Below are 23,765 nucleotides of genomic sequence, written 5' to 3'. Positions count from 1 at the left end.
AAAATAATGACTAATTATTACAAATTATTTCTTACTCTGAATTATAGTTGAATGCATTTATGTCGAAATTGTGCACAAAAATCACCTAATTTTTTTTTAAAAATTCTCGATATTCGTTAAAAATGATATTAACTTTAAAGAACTCACACTTTCGACTACTACCACCTAAACTATTGGGGCCATGTTTTTTCGATTGCAGCTACCCCCTCCCACATATTTTGATGGTTAAAAATCCAAATCCCTTAAAAGAAAAAAAAAGACGGTATATTTTTTCATAGAAAGTACATTGTTGTGTCTGATACTGTAATTTCATAATTTACACTAATTAATTAGTATATTTGAGATTAACTAACCCTTTGAACCATTAAAATTAGTTTTTGTACGTGAAAATTCGATGCTTAGAAAAGTGGTCTCTTTATTCTTTTTTTTTTTTCCCCTTTTTTCTTTTACTGATCTAAAAGGAAAACATTTTTCAAGATAAGTACGTTTCTGAGCCTGATTCACTTAATTTAATTAATAGTCCCAATCCCTTTTTTTTTCATTATGCTAAATAAATAACTTACGTTATCACACTTTTTTAGTATAGTAGTGTCATCTGTTGAAAAAAACAATATTTGTGAAAATATGTGAGGCTTGAGGAGAAAAAATCTGCAAGCCAGAAAGTGAGAAGTTTATCTTTGAGACGACAATAAAATTTAAATTCAATAATTTTGCCCAAATGATCAAGATTTCATAAATATAAACAAAATCTTTCATATTTTACTTTCTTCTTTTTTTTCTCTCCCCCGCTTTTCATGGTCAAATATGTAAGCTTTAAAAAAAAATGACTAACTAAATTTATAGAATAAGAATTTAAAAAATATAAACAAAATTTTCGTGCATTGGTATCTTCTATTTTTTTTTTTTTTTTTTTTTTTTTTTTTTTTTTTTTTTTTGGTTCAATGTTGAGATTTTCTGAAGTATAATTAAAAAATCTGATATAGAATGTTGAAACTATAGAACAGAAAAGAAATCGAAAATTCCAGACAAGCAAAATGGCAGGACGGAAAGCAAAATGATTAATATATGGGTCATAGTGACGCCATCTATTGTTCAATATAAGAACTACAAGTTTACTCTCCTTGATTCATATTATATTTGTAGTGGCGACATCTGTTTTCAAGCATAAAAACTATAAAATAAATGTCTGATTTTTTGTCCCATTTGTCTTTAACATTCCTAATCTATAAAATTTTACTTTTTTCACTCCAATTTTTTAAGTAAAGAAGAGATTGTCTATCCATGTTAAGTAATACCCCTTAGCTAATTTTTCAAACAAAAATTCATAACTTCGTTAGAACATGACTTTTATTCATCCAGTAATATTTTATTATTATTAATATTATTATTTTCATAATTTATATTTGCCTTGTCTATTCACTCTAAATGGGAATAGAACTTTATTCATAATAAAGATAACTGTTGTTTTAAGTCTTTCTAGTTTTCAAAGAGAAGCTGTAGGAAAATTTAAATTTAGTTAAATAAAAATTAAATCGTACTTCTTTTTTAAAAATTAAAAGTCATCAAAGAAGCGCGAATCTAATTTGCTTTTAAGTGCACAAACGAAAATTATATTGAACGATAAACTTCTGAATAATGACGAACAACGTCAACAATATTTGCTTCAACCTAATATATTAATTCTTACTTGTGTTCTCGGACAAAATGGTACCAAATGTAATTCTTATCATAGTAAAATCATTAATTTTTCACAAATTATCAGTTATTTAAATATTTGTTCGAACGAAAAAATTATTATACTTTATAAGATGTGGTTAGTTAATTAAGTTTTTGCTGTCTGAATTTTAGATTTTTTTTTAAATATTGTTATTATTAGTTATCCATTTTTTCTTCGGTTGAATTTTAAATATTTTATCTTAAATGATTTGAAGCTTCAATTCAATTATTATTGTTTTTTTTCTTTCATAAAAAAACTTCCACCGAAATAATTTCACATGAAACTAACTTGTTGCAACATAACAACCGCTTTTTGATACAAGATTTTCAATCCCAAAAAATATAATTCTTATTTTTTTAATAAAATGTTAAATAATATGTTCTAATAAAATGTTCTTAAGTCTTAAAGAAGAAATTCACAGTTATAAACGAAAAATTCCAAGACCATTCCAGAGTTAATTGTACTTCCAAATTCAAGAACCGCGAGAGTAGTAGTACTTCAACAGTACAAATGTTAGTACGTCAACTCTTTATACTCTCTATGTTGGCCTTTTGAGTACCAGCATCAGCTTACTTGAAAGAATTTTTTTTTAAAGAAGAGAGGACATTTAAAAGTATATTTAAAATATTGACCCTCTGTTTACACCCCTTTTTAACTTATTATTTCATCACGTCCTCATGAGTTGAGAACATCCCTCTATAATGCGAAAAAAAAGGATATTGAATTTGTTGACTTATTTAAAAATGAGATATACTAGAATGAGTGAATTAAATTCCGAAATCAATTCTGAGGAATTATCGGAATCAATTATTCCTCAACAGTGTAACTAGAGAGGGAACATCTGTCCCCATTTGCAGCGTTATTTAGAGGGGCGCAAAGTTGATGATAATTCCAAATCAATACAAATTAATTCCAGAATAAAATATATTTTGACTTTTACCATCTCATACGTTACACTATTCCAAAAATCGCTTTTTTTCATAAATAAGAATCTACAATTAATTCAACAGTTTTTATAAATCAGGAGAGAGTGAAAATAAGTATTAGTATTACAACTTTTAATTCTTTATTTCTAGCCAGATTACTATTTAAGAATTTTATTGAAAACTTGGAAATTCGCATGAATTATTCCGCTGGTTTGTTAGATATCATAGAATATTTTATTTAACTGCGTAAAATATACGAAAAATAATTTGAATAAATCAAAATATGTAAACAAAACAGAAATTTACTTTTATGTGGGAAGCTTATTTTGTGAGTAAAGCTTGTGTCAAATGATTTTCTTAGCATGAGTGCTTTTCATAGTTCAGTTTCATACCTTAAGAAAGGTATTCAGGTACTTATTAATTTCGGGAGAAATAAAAGAATTATCAGCATAGTATTGTAACAATGAATTAAGAATCTCTGTTGGATTTCTTATTTTTTTCAATCAGTGTCGGAGTTTTTTTCATGCCCCCCCCCCCCAGAAATGCAATACCCAACAATAATGGAAGAAACACTTTCAGTTTTTTGATATTTTTCAAATTCATCAAGAAGTACTGAAATAATAATTTTATAACTTTAGATTTTAGAGGTGTTTCGACCATTCGATTTCTGAAACTTATCAGTAAAGCTCTGAGATTTAAAAGGTTTGAGGGACCGGCAATAAGTTACGAGAGAAAAAGAGTGTTTTTGAACACCCTAACTGGAAAACATAATAATAAGCATGTAACTCGTATCGATTAATCTGATTATCATAAAATTTCATAAATCTAGCTTAAATATTTATGCAGACTTGGACATATATTTATAAAATTGAAACAAATTTTTTTTCGCCATGCATTTTCCTACTATGACTGTAGAAAGTTTTTTCTACAGTCATAGTAGGAAAATCATAGTAGGAATTCAATAAAATTAAAGGAAATTTTTTTATTTATTAATAAAAATGTCTTTTTTGAAATTTGAAAACAAAGCTCGTCAAAAACTACTCACGTCATGAACTTTTAAAATAGCTCTTTCATATTGCGCATATGCGGAAGACAGTCGAAAAGTTTTTTCCTTAATTTTGTTTTTAACCGTTTTGGTAACTTATGGAAAAAATCTGATTCGAATCTCAAATTTAGTTAATCATAACGAGACAAAGTATAAGCGGTAAAGATCCTGCAGCTCTCCAGTAAATTACTGGAAGCGGTAAATTACTGTCACTCAGCAATTTACGAAAAAAACTCACTAATTTATTTTTTAGTAAAACTGCAACAATGGAAATAATTTTCCTCTACGGTGAAATTCGATACTGAGACGTGCTTGCAAGCAAGATTTTGTTACATTCATAAAAATATGACATACTTGTCAGCGGGATAAGCTACGTGGTGCGAAATCACACGCGTGTAACAAAAATCTTTAGCAGTAGAAATGAATCCCTAGCCAATGGGAATAACTGTATCCGTTCGACAAGATACAACATGTTGAGTTCCGATATTTTCAAAGTCGGAAGCAAATTCTAGCATTTAAAAATGCGCTAAATCCTTATAAAAGTTTCTACTGCGCATGCGTCATAAAGGCTTTATTCCTAAATGTTTAAGTCGTCTCGGTTTTTTTAATTTTTTTTTTATGCTCTAGTTTTCTTTTCTTATTGGCTCACTGACTTTGATTAAGGGCAGGCTTTAGTGATTTTTGTGTAATCACTCTCTGTCTATTGTATATGTCGGACGTTTGCTCGTCAAGTAGAAATTGTTGATGTTATTAAAAGATTTAAAATTTAGTTTCAATTATTTGAAAACGTGTCTTCAACAACAGAATTTAGATCATCACAAATGTAAATTTTGTTTTTTGTAATAGGAATTTTCTTCGTGTTGTAAATAAGCATATTCAAGGGGTAGATCTAGGCCTTGATCATTTGCCGGTTTTTAAATTACTTTTGATAGCTCTTATTAAGCATATTGAGCTAGCTTAAAATTTATATTAAATTATGTTTCTTGTTGCCTCTATGAAACCATTCCATTCGCTAGTATATTAAAATGGACACAATAACGTTTCCATCTAAATCTACCCCTATATGTTATGTTTTTACAATTGTTATATTATGTATGTGTTTTAATTAAATATCATGTTTTCCATAATATCATGAATTCCCTTTTAATAAATGTATTAATTTTATTTTTGTTGAATTTTTGAAACTGTTTCAAATTAAAGTGTTAAGCATTAATTTTGTAGCTTCCTTATTTTCTTTCTTTCTCTTTTTATAACATGTCGTTTGTTTCACAATGTTATCATTTCTAATATCTTCAATTGGTTTTCATTTTTGGTTAGACATTTTAATTGGTAGCAAATATGTTTTGACTTGATGGTAAACATATTTGTGATGTCTTATAAAATTTTTAATTGCTTAAAATATTCACTTGACAAAGATTTTAAAATACAATATGTTAATAATAATGTGTAAATTTAATGGATACTGGAGCTTCCTCCTCTCTTATGTGGCTCTGGAGACCCGACCTGATACAGTCATTTTTAACCATACAAAACATTCCTACTTATGGATAATGGTTTTCGTTTTCTTAGATATTAAGATTCTTTTCGACACAATCAATAAATCTTTGTGGTGGACTTTTTCCAGTCGTTTTTCTTTCTGATTTAGCCAATAATATTCTTCTGCATCCACTCTCTTACACGACTAGCGAATCAGAGCCTCTATATTTTGATAAAGTTAATATCAGGTTCTGTAAATATTTTGTGAAGTTATATGTTAATCCTTCTGGTTTAAGATCTATTCACTTGAATTCCATCTTGAATATTTTGAAAGTTTTTCTTCATACGATTGTACCAATCTCTTCAGTTTTATTTCCTTTTTTTTACCAGTATTGTTATTGTCACATATTTTGATCGTAAACCTATATGTTTTGCTTCTCTAATGCATAGTGTGTATATATTAAGCTTGTTGTGTTCTTTAAGTCAAGGATATTTCTGTATTTTTGCCTGTTTGCACATAATACCGGCGCCAAGATACCAAAATTTTTTTGTACCTAACGAAATTTTTTAAAAAAGAGTAAGTTGTGGTTTGCATTGAATGGCTACGAGTTATCTTTTTTGTGATGTTTTTTTTCTCCATCCCACTGCTTGTGATTATTTTGGTGCGGGTACCGATACAGGAATCTTCCTTTTAAATTGGATATTTCATTCATGTATTGTTAATTACTTATTGAAGTATTTTCGGATAAGTTATTAAACCACTTAATTTTAATTGGTACTTATCAGTTTTAAGAAGGAGGGAGCATAAAAACTTATTACTACTGTAAATGTATTAGGTGCCTATTATTACGGCACCTATTGCCACCTTTATTTAATTACGTTAGGCTTAGGTTGCTGATGTTAGGCTTAGGCATGTAAAGGGTACTCAGCCATTTTGACAAGTTTTTTTTAGGGGAAATTTTAATAGATTTAATAAAGTAATTTGAAATCTTGTTTTTTATAATATTAGAAATAGTTTTTATAAATATTTGTTAAGTTAGCTTGTTAATTTATTTTCTGAAAGAGGCATGAAAAAGCGAAATTTAAAAAATTGAAACTAGATTTACGTTATACTGAGCCATGAGTTTTATAATATTAATTTTTTTCTTTATTTACTTATGTCCAGGCAAGTTAATTTCATTTTTCCATACTATGTTTTAAAAAATTATTTCTGTTTTAACTAAAGCATTTTAACTATTATTATATTTTATTGTTTTAACTATTATCTTAATATCTAACTGTCGTAAAACGTTTCTATTTATGTTTTTTCCCTTTACCTCAAACCAATAATACTGCTACATTTGATTATTTTTCAAAAATCACTACACTTATTTCTATAAAAAATATGATATTTAATAATGTTTTTTTTCTTTTTTTAAATTTTGTTATTTGGTCGCCGAATATTTGGTATTCAGCCAATGATTTTGTCTGAATATTCGGCCAAATCACTATTCATTCATTACATCCCTAGTTAGGATAGTTTAGCAATTTTTTATGCCATTCCTTTATGAGACTGATAAGTATCTTATGTTATGTTGTCATTATCTTATGTATCATTATCTTATGTTATGTTATCATTTAAGTTTATTACTAAATTTAATTAAAAATTTTTATTTTAGTTAAACATAGACGATTCCAGTCCCCCCAATTTTGGAAACAGGAAGACTTACTTGGTTAGTATAAAACAATTTATCAAATAAATGACCAAAATATACATTCTTTGATTAAGGATGCAAGTCGTAAGGTGAGTTGTATTACATAGACTGTAGGGGTGCCCAACTTGCGACCCGCCGACTGTTGATATGCGACCAGCAAGAGCTTTTGAATACCATAAGAAAAGTTGGAAAATGAAAAAAAATATTGAGAATTTTGTATTNGGATTTTATTCTAAATGGCGTAATTCGAAGCTTTTTCCAAAATGCGAGAAATTCGCGAATTTTGAAATTGATTTATAGAATGCGCGAATTTCTCGCGGTAATCAATTTTTAATGCGAGAAAAGAAAAAAAATATGCGAGATTCTCGCGCTCTAGTGAAAACACTGCTTATGTATCATTATCTTATGTTATGTTATCATTTATGTGTATTACTAAATTTAATTTAAAAAATTTATTTTAGTTAAACATAGACGATTCCAGTCTCCCCAATTTTGGAAACAGGAAGACTTACTTGGTTAGTATAAAACAATTTGTCAAATAAATGACTTAAATATACATTCTTTGATTAAGGGTGTTAGTCGTTAGGTGAGTTGTATTACATAGACTGTAGAGGTGCGCAACCTGCGACCCGCCAACTGTTGATGTGCGACCAGCTAGAGCTTTTGAACACCATAAAAAAAGTTGAAAAATGAAAACAAATATTGAGAATTTTGTATTGCACATTTAAGTCATCACTTTCTAATGTGCTAAGTTTGCGCAGATTTTATCGTAAATTTACATTGTTTTTCTATCGCTTTTTCAACGGTTATTGCTGCAAAATTCTGCATAGTTTTAAAAACTTAATATTTTTAATAAGATATTACAATGTGTATTGTGATTTAAATTAATTGCTTTTTGACTGGCCTTGTTGCTGCTGATTTCATCATGAAAACAAGTATTTTTTTCAATTGTTTTTTTAGCATTTATAACTAGCAATTCCTTGTGGTTTTCAGAACGCCAATACATTTATTATGACTTGTGAGTTCAAGCATTTAAGTCATCACTTTTTGACATGCTTTATTTGTGCCAATTTCATGGCAAATCTAATTTTTTTTTAAAAGCTTATTGTCATGTGGTTTTGAAAATCGTAAGTTTTTTCGGCAATTCCCGCTATGCATTTGCTCATGATATTTATTTAAATACAATGTTATTGCAACAAAAAATATTAGATAAGTGGAGAAAAACTCGAATTTTTTAAACTGCTCACTGTTTGTAATTTTTGTAGCTTTGGAAATTTTTTAGAAAATGTTTTCTATTTAAAATTCATAAAGGCTCTAGAAGAAGAAATAATATTTCAAGTATAATACCAAATAAATATGGAAACTTTTTTTGTACTATAATGGTTTTAATTTAATTTTTGGGTTTTGTTTAAACCCTATAAAATTTTTTTATTTAAAATAGTTAATTCTATGTTATATTACTCATTAAAATAGGCATTTATAACTTTTTTTCTCAGTATTTATGTCTATCCTTTTTTTTTTCTGAAAAGGACGAAAATTTTTATTTATTTTTTTTTTTCATTTTTGAATAAATTCTAATAATTAAAAATATTCAATTTTCTTGAATACTGTCTCATATNATATCTAAATTCATAATAATAAAGCTCGGATCCTTTTGCTCATCAATACAAGTCAGTTAGGAAAACGAAACTAAACATATTTTTTATTTGACCAGTAAAAGAGAGATTCAAATTTAATTACTCGATGCAATCTTTTTTTCTTCTTCTTTTAATAGAAATTTTTTATAAAAAAATAGCAACGAAAATTGAAAACAAACGCTGTTAATACGGCTATAAATCTACCGCCTGTAACTGCCGGTCAAGTAACCCGCAGTTAAGAAACCGACGGTCAAAAAATAATGGTGGAATCGCTTTTGAACTGTCGGTCAAAGTTTCCGAACCGGGGGTTTCGGAACTGGGAGTTACGCGCTAGGTCAGAGTCAACGGTGAATACGGGGGTAAGTCATCACTTTCTAATGTGCTAAGTTAACGCAGATTTTATTGTAAATATACATTGTTTTTCTATCGCTTTTTCAACGGTTATTGCTGCAAAATTCTGCATGGTTTTAAAAACTGAATATTTTTAATAAGATATTGCAATGTGTATTGTGATTTAAATTACCCGCTTTTTGACTGGCTTTCTTGTTGCAGATTTCATCATAAATTCAAGTGATTTTTCAATTATTTTTTTAGCAATTATAATTAGCATCTCCCTGTGGTTTCTAGAACGCCGATACATTTATTATGACTTGTGAGTGGCAAATCTGATTTTTTTTTTTTAAGGCAGTTATTGTCATGTGATTTAGAAAATCATAAGTTATTTTTCCACTGTTTTTTTCGGCAATTTGCGCTATGCATTTACACATGGTATTTAAATACAATGTTATTCCAGCAAAAAATATTAGATAAGTGGAGGAAAACTGGAATTTTTAAACTACTCACTGTTTGTAAATTTTTGTAACTTTGGAAATTTTTTAGAAAGAAAATGTTTTCTGTTTAAGATTCATAAAAGCTCTAGAAGTAGAAATAATATTTCAAGTATAATACCAAATAAATAAGGAAACTTTTTTTGTACTATAATGGTTTTGATTTAATTTTTGGGTTTTGTTAAAACCCCATAAATTTTTTATGTAAAATAGTTAATTCGATGTTATATTAATCATAAAAATAGGCATATATATTTTTTTTTACTCTACACTTTCATTCTATAAACATTAGTTTTTTTTTTTTTTAATTTATAACTTTTTTTCTCAGTATTTATATGTATCCTTTTTTTTTTAATAAAAAATATATATATATATATATTTTTTTTTTTCATTTTTAAATAAATTCTAATAATTCAAAATATTCAATTTTCTGCAACTACATTACTTAGTTTACTGATAAAAAATTACCATATTTACCTCCAACATGACAAAACCCGTGTGCAGCCCTTCGTTAGTCAACCTGCTGCGCATGTGGCCTTTCACTAAAAAAGGTTGTGCATCCCTTTCCAAATTTTTAAATTAGTCATTAAACTTTGAAAGGATATTGTCAAGTGATAATTTATTAAATACATGTAAATATATACATGTAAATTCTTAAAATGTAACTCTTCTTTTTAAATTAAGCATTAACCAATCCAAAGTGTGTTAACTTAATTCTCTTGCATTCTTTAGCAGAAAATGGATAATAACTCATTTGAGTTGGAGAATGGAGATTCTAATGACCTTGGACATTTTAGTTCCAGTTGGAATCAGTGAGTATATTTTTAAGAAAGTTTTTGTTGATGTTTTAATTATAAGATTTTGATAACAATAGTCTGTATTTACGTTGCTCGTAAACTAACTCATATGAATATTTTGATGCCTATTATTGAAGAGGAACATCTATTGCTCTCAAAGTGCTTTATTACAAATATTTCATGAATTTCTAGCGAGTTAAACAACACTTTTTTTTAAAAAATAATTTTAAGTATTAAATTTGTTCTTGTAAACATTTATCAGTGTCCCCCCCCCCCCCCAGTGTCTTTAAAAAAGACGACTTGTTCCATCTGCCCTTTGATCGCTATAAGTGTGCCCTCCTTGCACTTTTTGTTAAAAATAAACCTCCATCCTTTAGCACTGCCTTTTTATTTTATTTTTCAGGAAAAGGTTATTTTCTAAAAGTAGTTAGCAGCATTTGCAAAAATTAATTATTTTTATTTTGATTTAAACTTAACACTAACTGATTGAAGCTCTGTTAAAATGTATTACTAATTTTAATAATAACACCAAAAAACACAGGTATGCTTTTTTTTTATTAGAAAAATCCAATAAAACCCATATTTAAGTGGGTTTTTTAATAAATGACAAAAAAAGGAGTTTGTTTGATAACCATTTTGTTTCCTGTTATTACTACAGTTATTATAATTCCACACATTTTTAAATATTTTCTCACATTATTTTATCACTTTTTAAGAAAGTAATATTAATTACATGCTAAGGAGCCGGAACAAAAAAAATGTAATGCATTTTTGAAATTTTCATCTTATGAAAACATATTTCAATCTCAATGATATCACATAATATTAAAATTATTTTCATCTCAGTCGTGAGATAAGATCTCATCTCAAAGCTCAGTTGTATGTTGTACTTGGTCTTACTTTAAAACTGAAAACGTTTGTTTATCAATGGGACCATTCATTAAGAATAATCGATACACGATGAATAAGGTTCAACTTTTAATATTAAAAATATGACTTGAAAATGCATCGTAAGTAATAACACTTAAAAATTAATAAATTAACAATGTCAAAAATTTGCAAAAATATATACTTAATGCAAAAGTATTTTAGGTACCAAAAAAAAAAAAGATTAATAGATGCATTTATTTATTTTAAACATTCAGAAATTTGCATTTGAACACACTTTTTTGGTTTCAGTGCAAATGATACATTTTTGACATTTATAACAGATTGCTTTTCGTCTTCTTTATATTCGTGTCAGCACAGAAAGCTCTTGTTTCAAAGGTTTATAAGCCTTCTGTAAATGTTGGATGTTTTGTTCATTGGTATTACTATATGCTTTTTTATCCTTTGTTACCATTTCTTAAATTAACAGCACCACGACTTTTGGTGTTTTCATTAACTAATGCGTAAACATCAAATTCGCTGTTTAAAGTATTAGGTTTTAAGCATATTAGGTTTTTACCTAAAAAAAAAACAAGTTACTTTCATTAAAAAAAATTTTTTTTTTTTTTTTTTTTAAATTCTCATTGCATTGAAATTACCTTTTAATAGTGTTACAGCTTTCTTCTTTTTTAATTCAAATTAAATAAAACTTGTTATTCCCTTATTGACTTGATAATTTTTGTTTACAGGATTCTTATGACTGATGAACAGGCTCTTGATGAACAGGTAATAAAATTATGTAGCTGTGAAGCAGCTTTATCAGTATAATTCCAGCTTGTTAGCATATAGTCATTTAAAACTCATATATATTTATTTAGGAATTTTTTTTGCAGAAATTTTTTTTTTTAACATATATTAATTTGCATAAAGTAGTACTAATGTGATATTTAACATTAAATTTTACTGTGTTATTTAACCCATTGACTTACTAATATTTCTGGGATTCCCATCAGGATTGACTTTTTGCCGGCAGAAACTGGTTTTTGCCATGTAATTGACAGAAACTGGTTATAACCGGTAAAAACTGGCAGAAACTAAAAAAAACTTCTATATTAGTTTAACTCCACGTAAATGTAACAAACTTTTTAATTCATTGTTTGTAAATATATATTATTTTGCTTTTATTAAATATAAAGAGTGTAGTATAAGAAATATTTATATAAATATAAATACTATATTTTAGTTTATTATATTAAACTCTGAAATTTAGTAATTATTATCATTTAACTCTTAACATAACTGAATAGAGCTATTTTCGAATAGTTTTTTTCTTTTCAAGACATAATTTGCATGGCAACAATAGAATTATTATAACAGTAACAGTTTTAATCTTTTGTGGCTGGCAATGCCTGCTACTTCTGCTGGACTTGAGAAATTGTTTAGGTTTAGAAACTGCATCAAAACTTGTCTTTTGTTTTATATTACTGTAGAGTGCAAACAATGTAATATTTGATTTTAAATGGTAATAATTTTGAAAATAAATTTTACCTTGTATAATATTTAATTGTTTTTTCCATGAATTGTATGTTATTAAACTGTATGTCAATCTCAGTACTTTTGTCATTTTTCGAATTTCTGCCAGCCACAAATGTGGCAGAAAAGGGTTTCTGCCATGCCAGTTTTAACCGGTTTCTACCAGTGGTTTTAACCACCTCGGTAGAAACTTGCCAGCCTTGGTGCCCATAGTTGACCCCCATATTAACCACCTGACTTTAAGAAAATAAGCATATTTCTTTCCTTTAGAAAATAAGCATATTTCTTTGTACAGTACAGAACCTTTTATCCGGAAATCAGAAAACCGGAAAACCAAAAAACCGGAACGAAATTCGATAAATTTTCCCATCATTTAAAGAAAAAAAAAATTTTTCCTCATAAGATTTCAGGATTTTTCTTTCTTTTTTTAAAGATGTTTACCTTACCATCATTTTGGAAATAATTATTAGCGTATTACTTCATCATTTTTTCTTCTTTTTAAGATTATTTCCAAATATTTTTTTTTTTTTTTACTTGGCAATAGTTGGCAGTTTTTTTTTAGTTTAACAATAAAAAAAACGGCTTTTTGTAGCGATTCAGAAAACCGGAAAAATCAGTTATCCGGAATAGCGATGGTCCCGATCGTTCCGGATAATCGGTTCCCTACTGTATATGATACGTAATGTTACAGCTGCTCAGCCCTTCTCAAAATAACAGAGATAAAGCTGTATAAGCCACTGGTTTAATGTATGAAAAACGTAACATTAAATGTAAAATTTTTATGTTTTTTAAGCTCATGGCTTTCAGTGCGACTGTTTAATTTATGATTAAACAGGACTGATTGTGCTCCGGAAAAAATCCGGATTTCCGGACTTTTCGCTAACAGTGATCCGGAGATTGAAGGTTCAGACGTTTCAAAAAATCATTGACAACAGAAGTTTCCGGAAATCAAATTTTCAAAGGTGGAACTTAAAAACACAGTTTATTTTATTTGTTTGTAAGGGAGAGCCAGAGATATACTTTATAAGCATATATTCATGATTAATATTCATTTTTTATCAATAAATAGTTGTTATAATCATAAACTCAAGAAGGAAAGACATATTTGTAAATCTTTATTACTTCATCATAGATATGTGTAAATGGTATAGGTATGTGTAAAATATTTTAAGTAAACTAAGAAATATTGAGAAAAAGGAAAAAAAACTTGTTTAAATTTTTTTCAATTTAAAATTTTTTTTTAACTCAAGAAATTTTCCGGAATTTTGACTTGGGCTCACAATCAGCCCTGATTGAAGCCAATTAAAATCAATACATGACAAAAGCTTGCTAATCTGAATTTAAAAAATTTTTATTGTTTCTTTTGTGTTTTTCCTCTTTGCAATTTTTTCTTCTTTATAGCTATTGTTCAACCTTTTTTTTTTTTATCTTTATTATATTTTAATTTTTCAGTATTGAAATTCTGTAAAAAATTCAAAAACAATTTTCTTTCTTCTCATATTTTTTTCCCAACTTTATGAGTTCATTATTTAAATTTTAAAGATTTATAACCTTTCTTTTTGGATTCTTTTGAAATATCTTGTTTTTAATACATTTTATGAATTCATCAAACTGTACGAATCTCATAAATTTTTCTTTATTATTATAGACATTCAATTTAATGTTGACTGAGGAGATATCAAATACATCTGTTAGTACTTTTGAGAATTTGTTGGCTAAGTAAGTAAATGTTTAAATATTATTTGAATAATTTGTATTAGATTTTTTTAAAGAATATCCTTCTAATAAACTTGATTCAACATTTATAACCTTATTTATTTTATCTTGTAAAGTAAGAATCAGTGGTAAAGTATTTGTAATACAGTGAAGCCTCCAGAAGAGACTACCTCTAATTACAATCACTTTTGAGAGGCATGGAATTTTTTCTGTAGACTTTGTAAAGAAAACCTTTAGTAGAGACCATTAAAACCTTTCCCAGCAACTGGGCATACATCTGCACCAAATGTGGAAAAGATCAAATGAAGAAACCTGAAAAAATATCAAAACGTAAAAATGAAATTATAATTGTTCTATTGTGTTTATTAAAATATTATAGATGTAAACAACAGGCTGCAATAACTTCTTGTTTTATCTAATCTATATCTAATATAATATTTTAATATTATGGTAATATGGTAAATATTTACACTTGCTCGCGACATGAGCAGAAAAAAATTTCGTGATTAGAAACGTTGAACCTAAAGTAGAGAATGTGGAGTATGTAGTACAGGCAAGTTGGTTTATATATTTTTAAAATAGTCATGGAAATCAAAACAATGTCAATGCAAGACATTTTAATTAGATGCAAGAAAAGTGTAACTGTGAGTTAAGTTATACTACACCTGCCCCCTTGGAGAAATTTAAAAACACCAAGTCAGCTGAGACAACAATCATCTTATAAATACACATGAGATGACATATTTCTATCTCCATCGATTAAATATAAATAATTAAACCAGCTAGTATTGAATCTGGCTGAAAATACTTAAAAATAGATCGTATTTCTAACAGTTACACACAATTTCTCTGTCTCTGTAAGCCTGGTTACAAAAAGTCATTAAATCATTTACAAACAATGCTCTTTTTCAAAGATTTAACCGAGTGAATGTATAAACACGTATAGCTCAGTCGTATAAAAGTGTTTAACTATTACAAAGAAATTTTTGCCTAATGCTTTCCCAATATCACCCAAAGTTAATCCAAAATGGCAGTAGGGGCAATAAAAAAAACATGGGTTCTATGCTAATGGCCTTCAGGAAAAATTACTTAAAAAATGGGCTGGTTTGCATCATGTGATAACTAAATATTTAGTCTAGCTGCGGCTTCGTATTCAGCCAATCAATAATGAATTAAAAAATAAAATATTTTCTAAATTTAGGATTTTTCTTTGAAAATTTCTAGTTTTTCTCCTAAAACCCAGGTCTTTTTTTATACAGTGCCCGCCGCTAATAAAATCACCGGATAATAAAATCAGCCGCTTTATAAAATCAAATCAGCAAGTCCCGAATCGTTACAATATTAATACATGTTAAAAACATCCTTTAATAAAATCAACACCGCCGCTTTTTAAAATCAAAATTTTGACTACATAATAAATCAAAAGTGCGATATTTCAGCTTCTTTTGTCCTTATTTATAAAATTTTAATTTTTCGAAGTTTAAAGACTTTTTTAGAAGAAGCAATAGTTACTCACAAGCCTGTGAAACTGGTGTGGTTAGCACTTTCCTGCGATATTCATAGTGTAAGAGTTAAGGAAAAATGTGGGTGGTAAGCGGCGAGTTCATAGAAATCAATTTAACAGNATTTTTTTTAAAGAATATCCTTCTAATAAACTTGATTCAACATTTATAACCTTATTTATTTTATCTTGTAAAGTAAGAATCAGTGGTAAAGTATTTGTAATACAGTGAAGCCTCCAGAAGAGACTACCTCTAATTACAATCACTTTTGAGAGGCATGGAATTTTTTCTGTAGACTTTGTAAAGAAAACCTTTAGTAGAGACCATTAAAACCTTTCCCAGCAACTGGGCATACATCTGCACCAAATGTGGAAAAGATCAAATGAAGAAACCTGAAAAAATATCAAAACGTAAAAATGAAATTATAATTGTTCTATTGTGTTTATTAAAATATTATAGATGTAAACAACAGGCTGCAATAACTTCTTGTTTTATTTAATCTATATCTAATATAATATTTTAATATTATGGTAATATGGTTAATATTTACACTTGCTCGCGACATGAGCAGAAAAAAATTTCATGATTAGAAACGTTGAACCTGAAGTAGAGAATGTGGAGTATGTAGTACAGGCAAGTTGATTTATATATTTTTAAAATAGTCATAGAAATCAAAACAATATCAATGTAAGACATTTTAATTAGATGCAAGAAAAGTGTAATTGTGAGTTTAGTTAAACTACGCCTGCTCCCTTGGAGAAATTTAAAATCACCAAGTCAGCTGAGACAACAATCATCTTCTAAATACACATTATGAGGAGATGACATTTTTATATCTCCTTCGATTAAATATAAATAATTGAATCAGCTAGTATTGAATCTGGCTAAAAATACTTAAAATAAATCGTATTTCTAACAGTTACATACAATTTCTCTGTCTCTGCAAGTCTGGTTACAAAAAGCCATTAAATCATTTACAACCAATGCTCTTTTTCAAAGATTTAACCGAGTGCATGTATAAACACGTATAGGTCAGTCGTATAAAAGTATTTAACTATTACAAAATTTTTTATTGCCTAATTATTTATTGCCTAATGTTTTCCCAATAGGTTTGCTGTCCCAATTAAAAAAAAAAAACATGGGTTCTATGCTAGTGGCCTTCAGGAAATATTACTTATAAAAAATGGCCTGGTTTGCATCATGTGATAACTTAAATATTTAGTCTAGCTGAGGCTTCATATTCAGTCAATAGATAATGAATTAGAAATAAAATATTTTTTAAATTTAGTATTTTACTTTGAAAATTTCTAGTTTTTATCCTAAAACCCAGTTACTTTCTTTTATAATAGACATAAATTGTTGATAAAATATATGCATCATAGTTACAAACTATGCTGCCATGCAAAAGAAAAATTAACATAAGCGTCAAAAATTCTAAATTGATATTTTTTATTTGGAATTTTTGTATGATTAACTACATATAATAAAAAAGAATATTTCTACAATCAAATTCTATTACAGCATTAAAGTATTAGCAAGGGGAAAAAATAGTTGTCAAGCTGCTTTTCTTGAAATCAAGTGAAGCACCTACATTTCTTTTCCAGCTAAATTAATCTTAGGAGAAAAAATGCCATTAAGTTTTTAATTTTATGTTGTTAATAAGATTTTTAATTATCANGGCAAGCTTTAGAACAAAGAGGAGGAAATATCGAAAACTATAAAAACTTCTATAAACTCTCAAATGATGTTGAAAAGTTAATTTTAAATAGTGCAACTCAAGCAACCATTGATCGGTTTTTTGCAAAAGTTTTGTAAATTTAATCTTATATAGGGTTTTACTTTATTAAAATAATTAAATTAGTTGAATAAACCATTAATGTTGTCATTATTTCAGCTTTTGAAGTGTGTGCATTTAGAATATATTTTAAAAATGTGATTTTTTTCTTCAAATGCTGAATCGCCTCTTAATAAAATCAGCCGCTTAATAAAATCAAAAGAGCATAAAACGAAAGTGATTTTAATAAACGGCGGGCACTGTAATTGATATAAATTGTTCATAAAATTATAGTTACATTACTATGCTGCCATGCAAAAGAAAAATTAACATAAGCGTCAAAAATTCTAAATTGAGATTTTTAATTTGGAATTTTCGTATGATTAACTACATATAATAAAAAAGAATATTTCTACAATCCCATTCTCTTATAGCATTAAAGTATTAGCAAGGGGAAAAAATAGTTGTCAAGCTGCTTTTCTTGAAATCTAGTGAAGCACCTACATTTCTTTTCCAGCTGAGTAATATGAGGAGAAAAAATGCCATTAAGTTTTTAATTAAATGTAGTTATTAAGTTTTATAATTATAAGTTTTATTTATTTTTAGTGGACAAGAACTTATACCTGTTCAGCCTTCCCAAGAGCTATTAAATATCATTAAGGATGTAAGTAAATTTCAAAATTATCTTATGTTCCACTCTGGTATTATAAATGTTATTTTTTTTTTTTTTACTGTTTTGTATTGCATGTTAATATACCTTGACTATTAATAAGCGAAGAAACTGCAAACTTTTTTTAATTGCAATGCTTTTAAACTTTTTTAATTAAGTGATTAAATTTGCAAATGACAAGTATTTATTACGACATTTACAAGACATTTGTATAAAGTAGTGGGGTTTTTTTTCTTCCTCAATGTATTTTTTTAATTGCATTATCAGGTCTATCTTTCTGCATTTTTATAAGATTATTAATCATTTAATGTTTTAATTAGGAAGTTGTAGAAATTGATCCTGTAACATCAACTAATATATCAAAACCAGCTTCGCTGCCTGCCAGGTAAAATTTAATCTTTATTGCAATCATAATTTTATAGTCAATTTAATTAAATGTAGTAATTGTTTTAATTTTCAGCCAAAACTGGCCTGGTGAATATGGTTTCAATGTTGGATTTAATTTCCAAGAAAAGAAAACAAAAGGTGTCACTTGGACAGTATGTATTTTGTTTTTAAAATTCAGTTGAATTGATTGTTTGTTAATTGAAGACTTTAAATAGTTATCTTTATTAAACTAATACTTGTGAGATAATTATCAAGCTGAGTTCTATAAATTATCAGACTGGATTTCACTGTCAAAAAATCAATTGAGGCTTATAGACTTCATAATTTAACTTAATGTTGTCATAAATTAATAAAAAGAAAGCATTTTGATCCCAAAGTTGGTATAAATACTTACAATATTTTATTAATTTTTACAGTTCATTTGGTTTATTGTATTTGAATATACAGCAATTTAAATCAAATATCTTAGCTAAGCTTGTTGCTTATTTTTCAAGTTTCAAAATTCAATGTTTTTATGAAATAAATGATTTTTGAAATGAATGTAATGGCCTGATCTTCGGCTGCAGCACAAATTCAGTTTTAGCTTTAAAAGCACAATAAATCTAAGTAATATATTATGCTCCATGCTTTTTAACATTCCAAGTTTCTATCATCATTTACAACTTATTGGATTAGATATTACATTTGGGTTAGATATTAAGAATTTGGATCTAAATCATAATAATGGGTATATTATAATTTGGAATGGGTATATTATAATTTGAATAATGGGTATATAATAATTTGGATCTAATAATGAATTCTCTCTCTCTTTTCTTCTTTTTTTTGTAAAACATAAGTAATGAAAATTCGACTTGTAATTTAATTTTTTTATAATTCCATGCATGTTTTATAATCTTGGGTTATTCCTGATAATTATGACCAATGACTAAGAAAGTAGCTAAATTATGTTGACAGAACTATATAGTTTATTTTATATATAGCATAATCTATTATTTTTATTTTTCCCTTTTTTCATTGTTCTGTAATTTTTCCGTGATTTCTCTGCATTTTGAACTTATATATATATATATATAAAACAAATATTCTAGTTATAATTATTCAATCAAATTTAAGTTTAAAAAGAAATTCTTTAAGGGTGCCCATTACTGGTACACATTTCCAAGTCGATAATAAAAAATAATGACACTATTGTTTTCATAATTTACTAAAAATAATGTAATGGAGTTATTTAATTTCTTAACAACTATCAAATTAAATAGAATATTAGTAATTAGATGCAGTTCTTAAAGTTTAATACTAATGCCGACATGCTTTAAATTATTAATTTATGCTAAGTTTTACTATAAGGTACAGTTGTACATAACTTATATATATATTTTTTTTAATAATTGTTTTAAAAGAATATTCACAGCATAAATTAAAGTAGATCGAATCAACGCATTTGACTTGCCTATTATTCGTCATAGCCAAAGCTACAATGAATAATAAGCAGGGGGGGGGGCAAATTATCAGTAATTACAACTCAGTATAGAATTTAATAATCCAATTGGATATATTTTAAAAGTTTAAGATTTCCCTCTTTAATAAATTATACTTTAAATTCTTAGTTCAGATAAAATATAGTTTTTTAAAAACATGATTAGGAATTTTTATATTTTGATGCAATGCTATAAAATGTTTCTCTATGTTTTAATATAATTGTTGTTTTATGTATCCTTACTGATCTCTCACATAAATAATGAATCCTCTCACAAATATATTAAATGGACTGTTACATACTTTATTCCTGATTCTCATTAATAACTCAATATGCTCTCTATGGTCTTAAAAAAATTTATTCATCCTCTAATGAATCCTCTCACAAATATAATAAATGGACTGTTACATACTTTATTCCTGATTCTCATTAATAACTCAGTATACTCTCTATGGTCTTAAAAAAATTTTATTCATCAATTACTTATCATTATTGATAGTTTGAAGTGCACAGTCGTTTAAAATGCCCATTTTCCTGTATGATCATAACCATTAAGAATCTCTCATTCATTTAAATGTATCAGGGTGCATAGCGTTTTTAAAAAGCCCTTAAAGGTGCTTTTTTCAGTGGGTGTTTTTAAAAAGTGCTTAATTTTCCCTTTTTCGAAATGAGATTTTTAATTTACCACGTTGATTTTCGCTATGAATTATGCTAAAAGGCACGGTTCACATTGTTCTATTCATCGTTTTCCCAATTAATTCAACCCCAATCTATTTCGGCGTATTGTCAGTCCGTAGTGTATGAAAACGCCATTCGTTTTACTTGATTCAAAATTCCATTATTTTTGACAATTGTCAAAAACAATGCCATAATTTTTTTACATATATATATGTGGCAGTTAAAACAAGATAAAACCATCAATGGTCAAAAACTTTCCAACCCTGCCTAATTATGATATTTTTTAAAGTGCTTAAAAATATTTTTTTAGTGCTTCAAATGTGCATATTTTTTGTTGAATAATTTGGCTACACACCCTGTGTATTATCAAACACGTGGTAGTATTCACACTCTTCTTGATTTTGCTTTTGCTCAGTTTTTAGAACATGTAATTTCGTACAAATAACTACTCCTAACCAATGTAATGCTATATGCTTTGAACAGAATTGGGAAATTTTATTGAAGTTTAAGAGCAAAATCACAAATTGCTTAAATTATTCAAGATCGCAAAAAGCACTTTGTTTGTATTAATTAAAAATCGTCATGTAATTCTAAAAGTGGGAGAGAGAAAATTAAGTGTTCCAATTTCAAGACATCATTCTTGCGAAGCAAAATTTCAAAATCAAATAAACACACGATGATGGGTTAAACTTTATGCACAATATTTAAAGGTGTCACTTAAAAAAATTTTAATATGTTTTTAACTTTGACTGTACTATATTAAATAAAGTCCAGTATTTCTGAAATAAAAGCAAATATTTACTCTAGTTTTATGTAGTTACAATATACCCACATTACATTATGATATCCATTTTCATTTAGACCGGAGGTTGTTTCATTGAGTGCCAACTATAGTATGCAAAATTATAATCTTAAAAATTTAAAATTTGTGATTAAGGTTCTTTTAACAACTTAAACTATTTTTCTGTGCGACTGCTGTTGTATTTATATGTTCATTTTACTTCATAATATTTATGTCAAAAATCATTTGCAGTACAATGCAGAGAAAAATAAATTATATGTTGGAAAGGAAGCCCCATGCCCTATAAACTTCTCTACAGTGTATGTCATGCCAGAAGGTGTCCAGATTAGAGCCACGGCTTTGTACAGCTCACCAGAGTCTGCTTCAGAAGTTGTTGAACGATGCATGAATCATATTCAGGAAGATGTAGTAAAGGGTATAAATATATTGTTTTAATTTTAAAACTTTCTTATTACAACTTTTACACATTTCTAACCGTTAAGCAATCTTGCAAAATTTGATGAGATTTGTAAGCAGATTTATAGAATGTCATGCAAAATCTGTCCTTAAAGTTCAGATGTTTAATATAAAATTTTTGAAGCTTTAGCAGAAATGCCAACCCTCCGGCTTTTGGCCGGAGACTGGCTTTTTGCAAGTTATGTTCTCCTCCGGGGTTTTCTCGAAAATCTCCGGTTTTTTTACTTACTTTTACTCGTAATGGAGTTTTATTCAATTTCAGCCTCAATGCGTCAGAGCTGGGCGTGTCCTGAGTTGTGACTATCGTAAGTGTTGCCCAATCAAGAGCGTTTTTTCTCCTTTTCTTTCTGAATCTGCAACCGCTGAGTTAGGCTTCTCTTCATAAATACTGCTTTGTGATTGGCTTCTTTCAGAAGCAAGAACGTACGCTGTATGTGCTGAAAAATTATTTTCGTTCTACAGTGAAGTGAAATGAAGTCAATATCAGCAACTTCCAATCTGAGTTTGTTTTTAGTGTGTTTCTGTCTTGATTTAGTTTGTTTTCTGTATGGAAATATATAATGGCAGCAAAAAATGTTAATACAAAATACTTATCTTCTTTCAACCAAGCTTATTCGGAAGAATTTCCTGGAATTATTGCTTCTGAAAGAGGATTGAATTCTGCACTTTTAATTTCTTAAAAATTTTGATCATCGATCTAAAATATTTTTACTGAAAATGAAATTTCTAATTTTCATTTGAAGAAAGATATTTATTTAGTTACCTAATCTTCTATTTATTATATTTTTTAAAAATAACTTAGTTTAGCCCATTTATTTATTTCTTTTTAAATAAAAGATCACTAGCTTGAATAAATTTATGAATTAGCTAAATAAATTTACTTACTGTTGTTGCTATTCAGTATTATAGATATTAATATTGACAATTGTTTAATTTTGGTATATAATTTTAGCAATATGTTCAATAAATTTAATTATTCTTTATGTACTAAATAAAATCTCCCTTAAGACTTAAGTGTTATTATTTACAAATAATTTTTTTTTTTTTTAAATTTTTGTGTCGTTATTTTGCATGTTTCACTGTTGCGTGATCATTTCTCTCTTCCTTTCCAAAGCCTCCTCTTTTTTCCAGGTTGGCATACGTCTGCTTTAGAAACATGTCTACTTTTTTTAACTGCTTTCATTCTTCTTTATCCAAAAAAATTCTATAAATCAATCTCCCCCTTTCCAATTGCCTGTACTGAGAATGCATGTACTACGTGCTTGGCAACTCAACCATAAGAAATCATTTCTTCCTTCTGAAGACCTGTAGTTTCATTTCACATTTCTTTAATTTTTTTAATATCATTGTGGTGTTAATGTAATCAGATTTTTGTGCTTTTTAAATGCTATTTTGTTCTGGAATATTTTTTTTTTTTTTTTTTTTAAATTTTCAGTCAGTGAGGTTGTATTGAGACTTTTACAAAGCATATTGGTTTTATGATAATCCTGCTAGTAAAGGGAAATCAAAGTAACTAAATTCTGTAGGAAATATGAATAAATTATCAAATTATGACATAAGTATGAAATGTCTTAAGTAATATGAACTATTACATATTCTCTTTTTATTGAATGATAATTTTTTACTACCTTCTACCTCAATAACAAATTTGATAAAAGTTTTTATTTATTTATTAGCACTTGTGCTGTTTAAAATTTTCATTTGGAATTTTAATTTGGTAATAGTTTTTTTTTTTTTTTTTTTTTTTTTTTTTTTTTTTTTTTTTTTTTTTTTTTTTTTTT

At 27.5% G+C, this 23,765-nt stretch overlaps 1 protein-coding gene across 4 annotated transcripts in view; it reads left to right on the top strand.

The window, feature by feature from the left end:
- Positions 1-4,146: 4,146 nt before the first annotated feature.
- LOC107439559 (cellular tumor antigen p53) overlaps positions 4,147-23,765 on the top strand; it is a 30,946-nt gene continuing 11,327 nt past the window's right edge. The window contains exons 1-9 of one of the 4 annotated variants that reach the window (XM_043052507.2): positions 4,147-4,511; positions 6,823-6,876; positions 10,055-10,134; positions 11,736-11,772; positions 14,168-14,238; positions 18,118-18,175; positions 18,502-18,566; positions 18,642-18,720; positions 21,760-21,943. In XM_043052507.2, coding sequence (XP_042908441.1) covers positions 10,061-10,134; positions 11,736-11,772; positions 14,168-14,238; positions 18,118-18,175; positions 18,502-18,566; positions 18,642-18,720; positions 21,760-21,943 — 568 coding nt within the window. In that variant the 5' untranslated portion in view covers positions 4,147-4,511; positions 6,823-6,876; positions 10,055-10,060. Of the gene's footprint in view, positions 4,512-6,822; positions 6,877-7,319; positions 7,374-10,054; positions 10,135-11,735; positions 11,773-14,167; positions 14,239-18,117; positions 18,176-18,501; positions 18,567-18,641; positions 18,721-21,759; positions 21,944-23,765 lie in introns of all 4 variants that reach the window. The other 3 variants (XM_016052199.4, XM_043052510.2, XM_016052200.3) reach the window with 3 other exon arrangements.

The sequence above is a fragment of the Parasteatoda tepidariorum genome, chromosome 8 (genome assembly GCF_043381705.1).
Source record: "Parasteatoda tepidariorum isolate YZ-2023 chromosome 8, CAS_Ptep_4.0, whole genome shotgun sequence".
NCBI lineage: Eukaryota > Metazoa > Arthropoda > Arachnida > Araneae > Theridiidae > Parasteatoda > Parasteatoda tepidariorum.
Note: the sequence above shows the minus strand (reverse complement) of the source record. Positions and strands in the feature narration are given on the sequence as shown.